Below are 11,130 nucleotides of genomic sequence, written 5' to 3' on the forward strand. Positions count from 1 at the left end.
TCTGGGCTTTTTTGTCTCCATCCTTTAATCCAATAGAGTTCCAAAAAGTTCTTTTTCCGTACCCTCCGGCCACAGAAGATAATTTATCAGTTTCCTTATAGGACAGAAGGAAGGGGAGCAAAGAACAGAGTTGAGGTGACACCTCTCTCCCCTCAGGTTTCCACCCTAGCACAAGTGCTACACACACACACATACACTCTCTCTCTCTCTCTTTCTCTCTCTCTCTTTCTCTCTCTAGTTTAGACTCAGGCTTTATTTCTTGATTGCTAGGACTTCTAATAGGTCTGTATGCAGTATGCTTAACTGGCATGACTTTAGAAAGACCAGAAAGATAATACACCTTCCAATAAATTCTCTATGGGTCTGGTTTTTTGAAAATAGTAGAGTTATAGCTTACATGTGACCTGTTTTCAAAAAATCTTAATGTAGTACTGTAAAAAATTAGAACCTTTGAAAATAATTTAATCCAGCTTCCCCTTCTTAGAGTAAAACATGATCAAGGACTAGGGGAATTTAGGTGACTTGCTAAATTCTGCTCCCTACTCCTGGATTATTTGCATTATAAAGTGATGTGCTCTGAATCATTGTGCTTGTCTTTGGCCACATAACTCGTGCTTTTTTCAGGTGCAGAAGATGATAATGCAAAGCAAAAATAACAGAAAGGAAGTTAGCAGAAGGAAAGTCAGATTGAAGCAGGGTGTTGAGTGTGAGCGCAGTGGCTACACCCACTGCTGGCTTCTGTCTCTGAGGTCAGACTGGATGGAAGTTGAATTGTTTGTCCTCAGACCCTTGCGATCAGCTGACATTCCCTCTATGCAGCCCCCGCCCCTAGTCATGCTCTGTGGGAGAACCTTGAGGTTCTCTTGGGTCTCAGGCACATCTTTCTCACAACACTGGTAGGCGAACTGTTTCTTACTGGTATCAGATAGTATGAAACCAGTGGCTCCCATTCCTGGTTGCACATTCTAGTTGCCTTGAGTGTGTTGTGAAAGGCCCCACAATGGCCTGGAGGAGGCCAGGCATTAGTCATTTTTAAAATTTCCCCTGGTGAGCCTGTCGTATAGCTGGGATGGGAACCACTGTTTAAAGCCAGTTCTAAAACATCAGTTGCCTCGAAAATCACCTAAACAGCCTGTTCTTACACCACGGAACTTCACGCCCAGCAATGTCTGGCTTGGTGGGTCTAGGGTTGGGCCCGAGATTCTGTATGTCTAGCAAATTCCTGGGTGCTCCTGGGAGAGGTTGCTGTTGGGTGGGAACCACACTTTATAAACCGCAGTGTTAGATTCTCTGGGGTTTTGATTCTGACAGTCCAGCTGGGGCCATGGCATTTGCATGTCGCTTGAGTTCCCTTGTGATGCTCATGCATCTGGGCTGGAAACAGGCCACGAACCACACACTGAGGCCCAGGGGCCGGTTCCTCGTGTGGGATCTACGGATGAGCTCAGGCATGAGGTAGACCACCTCTGATTTCTCCTCCTCTACCCCGCTGACCACCAGAGGGAGGGCCACCAGGAACACTTGAGGACGCCAAAGCTTCAGAAGGAGGTGGTGAGCTGCAGTCTACGTGGAGAAAGAGGCAGATCTCGTGGGTGTCTGTCTGGCTGGGATGCAGTGGGTAGACAGTGTGGACATGCACAGGGGCTCAGATCACACCTTCCCTCTGGAACAGGTCCTTAGGTCTTCCCCAGCAGGTTGACCTGGTGTGGCAGCTGTGGCCCCCACGGAGAGCTGGCGACCCTGCACTTTGCCCCCCACATCAGGGTCCTCTGTGGCACCGCAGTGCCCACTCTGCCGCAGATGAATTCTGCATTGTGGGCACAGCTCAGTTCTCAGAGGTCTGATCTGTGGATCTGCAGGTGACACAGAAAACAGTGAAGAGGCTGAGGCTGGACTCAGTTGCCCCAAGCTGGCAGCAGTGGTTCTCTAAGTGAGGGCTCTAGACCAGCCTCAGGTTCACCTGGGAACCTACGAGAAATAGGAATTCTTGGGCCCCACCCCAGACCTGCTGGATGCCTATCCATCTGCCTTTCGACGTGTCCTTAACTTCATTCTGGACCTACGCATTCAGGTTTGAGAAAGCCAAGTGGTTTCCCCCGAGGCCGTGGCAGGGCAGGACTCTGATCGGATCAGAGCAGGAGCCCACACATGTTTGGATTCCTCGGGCCTCAGGACTGGGGAGGTGCTTGTGACGGAGGGTTCTGAAGAAAGGCAGCGTGGCCAAGCAGGGCCTGTAGAGGCGGCTGCAGTGGCTCTGGGCCCGCCCTTCAGGAAATTGAGTCCCTAGGCTTTTGAACTCCCCCTGTCATCACGGTTTTCTTGCCCAGAGCACCCTTGACTCTGCACAGCCCACAGTCTGCATGGATTCTCAAACGATGAAGTCTAATTGAATAGGGCGTTTCCTGGTTCTGATTTTGTTGGTGACTGGCTTTTCCTCTCTTTTCCTTTTTTCCCCAGTTAGTGACGGGAGTATGGGAAGGCCAGTACAACTTCTTCTGTCAGGGCACACGCAGTGGAGGAGAAGCGGACATGAAGGTACTGGCTCTTTGTTTTCTTAATAAAGAAATTGTACAGGAGACAAGATGGCCGTCCAGGTAATCCCTGTGGACATTCTTTAAAAAGAATTTTAAAAGCGGTGTGTGCCCATGGTCAGGGAAATTAAGCAGCCTGGAAAGTATAGGAGGGAAACTAAAGTCTCCCTGTCTGCAAAAGTGAGTCCTGTTAACAACTTCCGGGGAAGACAGAGTGCATGCCCTTGCCAGTATTTGCTCTCTGTTTCCATGAACAGGTTCATCAGATGATGTCTTTAGTCATCACCTCTGAGTGTGATCCAGCTTCCACACTGGAGTATTTTTCAGGGTTTTGTTGTTAATAAAAGGCTGCAGTCTACCCTCAGCCTGGCAGTCATTTCCTCAGAGCCCCCTGTATGGCCTTTCACTGGGCACAGCACAGCACTGGACGTCCAGATTTCTTTCCCGCTCTGCCGTGTATCCTGCCACCTGCGCCACGCCAGCCCCTGAAATCGGACGTGCCTTTCTCGTGGTTTTCCTCCTCCGATGGCTCCAGAGGGAACAGGCAGCCTACAGGGATTTGTTAAAGAGTCGTGAAGGGCATGAAGCCCTGTAGAGCTTGCCCTTCACAACCCCACCCCAGCCCCCCGGTGTTCTGGTCAAGGGCCCTGCAGAGAGGCCAGCTTCAGTGGGGCTAGTGGGGCGGTGAGGTCCCGGGGTGGGTGCACAACCCGGCGGGAGACGCTGACGGCCCCTTCGTCCTAGATCATCCGTGTGCTCTGGTGGTACTACTTCTCCAAGCTCATCGAGTTCATGGACACCTTCTTCTTCATCCTCCGCAAGAACAACCACCAGATCACGGTCCTGCACGTGTACCACCACGCCAGCATGCTCAACATCTGGTGGTTCGTGATGAACTGGGTCCCCTGCGGCCACTGTGAGTCTGAACGTCTTTGGGGACAGGTGTGAGCAGAGAGGCTGAGTTGAAACTAAGGCTTTGAGAGGAAAGGTGCTGCTTCTGCAGGTTTCTAGGTCAGGCCTTTGACCGTGATGTCCAGATTGCCTTTAATGACAGTCTGCGTGGCCTGTGCACCCAGCAGGCTGACAGATCCTTTCTCTGGTTTGGGGTACATCCTGTGCTGATGTGGCAGGATAAGGGAAAAACCAGATTCCCAGCCTGGGGCACTTGAACAAATCTGGACAGAATTCTCTGTTCCAGCTTGTTCATCCTTGTTTCTGTACCCATTTGGAAGGTGTTTGACTGGCAGGGACAGACCAGGAAGATGGAATCGCGCCAAGGAGTGGGCTCCAGGGAACAAGCTTTCCCTGCAGTACTTCAGGGCGTCTGCACAGCCTCTGACATAGTGACCCTCACGTTCCTGAAGCGTGTTTAGCTGGGCAGCTTCTGGGACAAGTACCACCATTTGAAGTAAATTTTCTAAGCAGGATGTGCAAAGCTTGTGGTCTGGAAGTGTCCCATGAATTAGGTTGTCCCTGTCGGGTTCAGCCCAGGAGGGCTAATAAGTCCCAGTCAGAGTTCCTCATATCCATCACCAACAAGCTTGATCCTCTCGGTCTGCTCACGTGTTCCCCCCAGGATAGCACCACCCTGGATTAACTTGGCCCACCAGGATGCTCACAGTCAGAGGAATCTAGAACCAGCAAGGGCTTTCCAAGTACAGCTCCTTCCACTTTGGGAGAACCCTGAGACAGTAGCAGGGTTAGTAGAGCTCATGCCCCCTGGCTGCAGGTTATCTGACGTACCTTTCTAATAGAAACGGCACCTGCCCACATTTTAAAGTGTGTTAGTCACCCAGTTTTATCCAACTCTTTGTAACCCCAAGGACTGTAGCCTGCCAGGTTCCTCTGTCCATGGAGTTTCCCAGGCAAGAATACTGGAGCAGGTAGCCGTTCCCTTTCCCAGGGCGATCTTCCTGGCCCAGGGATTGAACCCAGGTCTCCTGCATTGCAGACAGATTCTTTTACTGTCCGAGCTACCTGGAAAGCCCCCAATGGAAGAAGGCTTTAAATGTCAGATCCCTCAGAATGACAAATGAGAAACAACCAGAGAATGGATGTGACTCGTCAAAGGTCATACACCCGGTTACTGTCATAGCCCAGCCTGACCACAGAGGGAGGAGAAAGCTGGTTGCTTTGCTTGGTTGCTGGCTATGGGGGCAGAGGACAGAGAGTCTAAAAAAAGACCAGGTGATTCTACTGGAAATGACAAATTGTGGTGTAAATAATGGGTCTCTCATCTCTAAGGAACTGGGCTCTAGACTCTCTCTTACTGATAAGAATATATGGCCTCTGCACCACAGCCCTCCTCCCCAGACCTCAGCAAATGTGTAGAGACGGCCAGCTTTGAGCTTCCCACCCTTTGCGGCTGTCTTTCCTTAGGCTTCAGTGCAATATCAGAGGCACTTGGGCAGCATCCTCTGGGAGTGGTTGGGGGCCTGGCAGCAAAGCCTTTAGATGCCAGAGTGGGGTGGGTGGTTCCTGACTCCTGGTTGGATGCCCACCTGGTAACTGACCCTGGGCTTAAAGCCTCTTGACGTCTGCCTGACCGGATGGCAATTGACTTCTGGTCACACGCCCATGCAGTGCCAGCTTGCTGCTGCAGTGTTTACCTGTTCAAAAACATTTTTTTTTAATTTTTGAATTTAAAAAGAATCTTGGGTTTTGTTACCCATCACATACAGAACAGTGATGCATCCTCCTCGCCAATTCCCTCTTTTCCTACAGCTTACTTTGGCGCCACACTTAACAGCTTCATCCACGTCCTCATGTACTCGTACTATGGTCTGTCGTCCATCCCGTCCATGCGGCCGTACCTCTGGTGGAAGAAGTACATCACGCAGGGGCAGCTGGTGAGTAGTGCAGCCTCTTTCTGGCAGGACTCGCCACCTGGGAGACACCGAGCTCTTCCTGGGCTGCCCTTGCTGCCCTCCTGGCGTCAGTGTTGTTGACTAGCTCCTGAGAGGTGCCTTTCCCATCCTCCCTCTCTTGATCCAGTTAAACACCTTGAAGTGAGCAGAGCGGGGAATTCCATCCATTTCAGTCAATGGAGACAACACGCTGGTGGGCAGGCAGCTAGTTGAATTGGGGAACAAAGACTAAACCTAATCCTCAGACTGTTAAGTTCAGCCCTTTCTTCTTAGTTTGTGCACAGAACATCCATGTGTGTCCGTGTTTTCTAATTATAATCCAAATCCAAGGTGCAGTCTGCGTACCTGTGTTTCCAGGAGTGCCAGGATTTGCTGGGAGGAGCCCAGGTCCAGGGTGTGCTAAGTCGCTTCAGTCATGTCCGACTCTTTGCGACCCTATGGACTGTAGCCCGCCAGATGAGCCCAGGATGCAGGTGTCGAGCGACGTCTCAGCCTGTATGGTGGCAGGGATGGCACTGCGGTGCCCCGGGTGGCAGCCCCCTTCCTGGGCCCATGTCCCAGCAGCTGTTTGCACTTGGTGGTTATTTCTCACCGTCCTTGTAAAAGCTTTCCTTGGTTGTCAGTCATGTCCGATTCTTTGTGACCCCATGGACTGTAGCCTACCAGGCTCCTCCCTCCATGGGATTCTCCAAGCAAGAGTACTGTAGTGGGTTGCCATTTCCTTCTCCATGTCAGTATACTATAGAGCATTTTCCTCTCCCCTTGTGATTTCTTTCATAAACTGATTAATAATACTATCACTACTGTTCAAATGCTGACATTCCTTGAGCTTACCACGTGCTCATGTCAAGCGAGCAGTTTTATAGGGATTGTTCCAGTAGCCTGATTTTATGTTATTATCCCTACTTTATAGAGGAGGATGCGGAGGCGATAGGCCAGGGCTTGCTGACTTGTTGACATTAGATACTAAATTCTTAGCCCTGGTCTTGCCTTCTTAACACATTCTTTTCTAAGGAAACTAAGCTGATTTAGATCCTCTGAGTCAGTTGTGATTCTTCAATATTGAAAAATAACTATCTGGGGAAAAAAGATTTAAGAAGACCTTCTGAGCTGCTTCTGTGTTTGGTGTTTCATTAGCACCTCTTTGCCGGCTGCCGGACGATCCTTCTTATGTTGCCTCACCCACTTGTGAGGAAGGGTCACTGTTCTTCAGCCTCCTCATTACACATGAGAAGTGATGCCAGGGTTGACTTGCTGCACGTAGTGTGGTTCTTCTGAAGCCAAATGTAGAGCAGGCTGGAGAGCTGGTCTCCTGTTGACCTCTGCCCTTTGAGGTGGAAGATTGCCCCCAGTTTCCCTGTATGTATTCTATGCACCACTTATAGTTACAACAGCAACAACAACAACAAAAAACAGTTCCCTACATAGAAACACTGAGAGGTGGCCCGAAATCCCGTGGGCGGGGCCTCATCCTCCACTCACTCCTTAAAGATGCCCGTCCAGCAGCTGTCCCTTATCTTAACCCCGTCTCGCCATTTCCCTGCTTCTCAAGATGTACCTGTCACAAATAATCTATGGAATTAGTATTATATCCTAGGAAGAGAGTAAGTCTGTCTCCCAACCTCAGCCTTCACCAGATCAGAAGGTCCTCGGATAAGGATGGGGAAAGAGCCCCATGGGATTGCACATCCTGCAGTGAGGTTCCTGGTCCCTCTAAACATACACTCCATGCCTATCTTTCCTGTATGAAGAATAAACAAAAAGTACTGTTGCATCTCCTGTACTGTATTCCTGAAGTGTGTGTTGGGTTTTTTAAAACGCTTTCTCTTTTTTCCTTCCTTCCAGCTTCATTGAGAGCTAATTCATGTATAATACTGTATAAGTTTGCAGTGTACAGCATAAGGATTTTGATGTGTGTATGTTGTAAATCTACTCCCAGAACTTCCAAATATACAATGAAAGCCTTGCTGGCTATTCCCCGAGCTTTAGAGAAGGTGACTGCAGCAGTTGGAAAGGGAGGAGTGTGTACATAAGATAAACACAGATGCGTAAGAGGTTTGAGATACATTTAGCATATGCCTCATGATTTTGAAATGGCCTCTGTACCTACAGAAAGGTTAGTAAGTGTTCATTCCCAAACTCGGGGGTGCAGGGTAGAGCACCCATTTGGCAGACGCCTTGACCGTGGGCCATGACCGCATATTCAGCTATGTCTCCTCCCCACCCAGCTTCAGTTTGTGCTGACCATCATCCAGACCAGCTGTGGGGTCATCTGGCCGTGCACCTTCCCTCTCGGTTGGTTGTATTTCCAGATTGGATACATGATTTCTCTGATCGCCCTCTTCACAAACTTCTACATTCAGGTAAATCTCACTCTTCGGTGGTGATTGGGATTTGGGGTCCTTGCAGCCAAGGCCCTCGTTCATTCCTTTATTGAGGAGCCCCTGCCTTGGCGGGAGCAGGGTGGAGGTGGGGTCACTGCCACTGTGGAAGGTGCTGAAGTGTGGCCAGACCTTGGAGTTCTGGGGCTTTGGCACAAGCAGCTCCAGGTCCCTGTGGGAAAGCAGAGCTGTCCCGTTCTGCTTCCCTGGGGCTGCTGCAGACATGGCATAGGTGAGTCTCAATCTCAGTCTCTCAGCCCCACTGCCCTAAACGCCAGGGCTAAATTAAACATCTGAAGAATTTTCCATTACAGTCCCCAGCTACAGATAGAAATCAGCCCTTTTTCCCAGTTTCCTTACACTTCCTCTCCCCACTGCTCAGGTTTGGGGGCGCAGATCGTTCCCAAGTGTATGATGTGGTGTAGATTTCTGCTCACGGAAGGGTTTGTTTAGGGCTGATGCCTTGGGGGAGCCTGACCTTGTGTGGTCACTGTTGACTCTCCTACTTCCCATTACCCCTGCGTCTTGTGTGTCCCTGCTCCGTGAGCTGGGCCTGGCTCCGGGCAGGCACAGGGGCTGGGCAGGAGCAAAATAAGAGGCTCTGAGCAGAGGCAGGAAAGCCAGATCACATGCAGCAGCACCAACCCCCCTCCATGCCAGGGCGGGGGCTGCCCAGCACACTTGCGCCTCCCTGCGCCCCCCCCAGACAGACACCTTTTCCCAGACATACCTGGGGTGGCGGCTCTGGGTTGCATCTTCCTCCTGCCTGGCTGGTAGCTCATGCTGCACTTCAGGGCAATGACAGGGGAGGTTAAAGAAAAGATGGGGCCCAGCGAAGCTGAAGTCACACCTGTTTTGACTGCCATTCATGGCAGAGTGCTTTCGTAAGTAAAAGACCAAGACAGTTGCTAAAGCCATGAGACAGTTTTGAAGGCAGAGGATGTGAGTGACAGCAGGAGACAGCAGGGCAGAGCCAAGTGAAGTGTAACTTGTATTTTCAGTCTAATTGTCAAATAACAGCCATACCTCCACCTATGACTCAGTGAACATACCCAGGCTGAGCCTCAGAAAATGAAAGAATGATTGAAACCAGTGGCAAAAAAAAGACCCAAAACATTTTCCAGATCACTTGAGCACAGACACTGCTTCTTAATACAGTAGCACTGGTCCCCAGAGGCTCTAGCCCTGGCATTAGGGATGTGGCCGGGCCCCACCCCCACCCCCGCCGTGGCTCCCATCTGCCCTTATGTGTTGCAGACCTACAACAAGAAGGGCATCTCCCGGAGGAGAGAGCACCAAAAGGACCACCAGAACGGCTCCGTGGCCGCCGTGAATGGCCACACCAGCAGCTTCTCTTCCCTGGAGAACAATGTGAAGCCGAGGAAGCAGCGGAAGGACTGAGGTCCGAGGGCTGGCAGTCTCTGAACCACATCGTCTGATTGTAAGCACATCTGAGTTGTGCCCGATGCTCGTTAACAGCTGCTGTAACTAGTCAGCCTACAATAGTGTGACTCACGTAGGACCTCTTCCATCAGTTCCAAACCCCTAGAAAACGTAGACAGATTATCCAAGTAGGCATAAGATTTTTTAACATTTCTGGGCTCTCACCGACCCCTGCGCTAGACTGTGGAGGGCGTGTTATTGTAGTACACGACACTGCTGTTGCCTTATTAGTTATAACATGATAGGTGCTGAATTGTGATTCACAATTTAATAACACTGTAATCCAAACTTTTTTTTTTTTAACTGTAGATCATGCATGTGATTGTAAATTTGTATAATGTTGTTAAAGTAGAGAAACACACATGCCTTAAAATTGAAAAAGCGGGGCCCAAAGCTTATTAGTTCAATTAGGGTATGTTTCAAGTTTTTATTCATTTCTAATAGCTCCGTTCAGAAAAATCAACAACCATGATTTATGAAACTTAACGTGTGACACAGGACTTCAGGTGACTTGTCCGTGTGAAATCGGCACCTTCAGTTTTTGTAATGTTGGCTTTAAATCAGGCAGGTTCAGATCTAGTGGAACAGTCAGTTTAACTTTTTAACAGATCTTATTTTTTTATTTTGAGTGCCACTATTAATAATGTAAAAAGGGAGGGAGGAGCTAAAGCAGTCTTGAAACTTAAATATATATTCTTTGTCTTCAAGATTTCAGGAAGTGTGTAGGATGAGTAGGCCGTTTTAAATTTCAGAAGTGTAAGTGTTTTTATACAAGAAACAAAGCCCATTTTGCTTTCCACTTAGAGAAGATATATACTTTTCAAGAGACATGACTGAATAGTTAGCCATTTGACAGAGGCCCATAGATGAGCAGTGGGGGAACTGGTTGCCAGGGTCCAAATTTGGATTGATTTCTCTACTGCTATCTATCTGTTTTGACACAAATGTCCTTTGAAAATGTGCCTAGCTTACCATAATGAATGGGGAAGGGTGGGGTGGGAAGGACCTTAGAAAAACTTCAAGGTAAAATTAAACAGATAGCTGCAGCATGAGAAAACTAGAGAACTGAGTAGAGATGGTTTGGTTAATGTGAATCTAATAGCACCTGTAAGGTTTTTTTTCTCCTGCTCCAACTCTAAAGATTTGTTTAGAAATGCTTGTTTAAAAATAAGACTGCTTATCATAAAATCATGTCTCATACCCTAGAAGCAGTGGTCAAACAGAAAAAGACTGTTTTGTGTGTGTGTCATTTTAAAGTGTTGGAATTTAGCCTCTGAATACCTTCTCCACTGGAGGAAAAATACATTCGTTGAACCACTCGTGACACATCTGAGAAGGTCATTGACAATGTATAAATGAATGGGTTGATATTTATGTAAATATCAGTTTATCATGCTTTAATTTTGCACATTCATATTACAGGGAGCCAGTTGGGTTCTCTTAATTAGTCTTGTGGGTTTTCTGTTTGGAAGGAGTCACGGCATCTGTTTACATTTACCTTATCAAATCTAGAACGTGTATATTTGTAAATGTATGTCTTCCTAGGTACTAGTTTGAGAATGTCTTTACATATTTCAACACAAAAACTATAACATTCAATAGTGTGCTGTCAAAGTGTGCTTAAGCTCATCTGGATATACCCACAATGTTAAATAATGTCTAAAATTAATCATTAAAACATTTTTGATTACCTGTGCTTGGATTTACATTGTAAATATGCTGCTAATTCTGAAAGACTGGAGAAAAGCCTGCTTTCTTCACCATCTAGGAAGTCACCCAAAGAAATGATGTAAATAATTCAGTTTGGAAGGTTATACTGTGGCTCAGCTCACATTAGGAGGGATCCCCACATTGTTAGGCATGGTGGCGGCTGCATCCCAGTTCCTTTCTCTAAGCCTTCCCTGGTTT

General features: G+C 48.4%; 1 protein-coding gene across 1 annotated transcript in view; it reads left to right on the plus strand.

Annotated features, from left to right (window-relative positions):
- The window catches only part of ELOVL5 (ELOVL fatty acid elongase 5), a 66,003-nt gene extending 55,085 nt beyond the window's left edge, over positions 1 to 10,918 (plus strand). The window contains 5 exon segments of the mRNA NM_001285628.1: positions 2,458 to 2,535; positions 3,276 to 3,447; positions 5,256 to 5,380; positions 7,627 to 7,761; positions 9,037 to 10,918. Of these exon segments, the coding sequence (NP_001272557.1) occupies positions 2,458 to 2,535; positions 3,276 to 3,447; positions 5,256 to 5,380; positions 7,627 to 7,761; positions 9,037 to 9,180 (654 nt within the window). The 3' untranslated portion in view covers positions 9,181 to 10,918.

Source organism: Capra hircus, chromosome 23 (assembly GCF_001704415.2).
Source record: "Capra hircus breed San Clemente chromosome 23, ASM170441v1, whole genome shotgun sequence".
Classification (NCBI taxonomy): Eukaryota; Metazoa; Chordata; class Mammalia; order Artiodactyla; family Bovidae; genus Capra; species Capra hircus.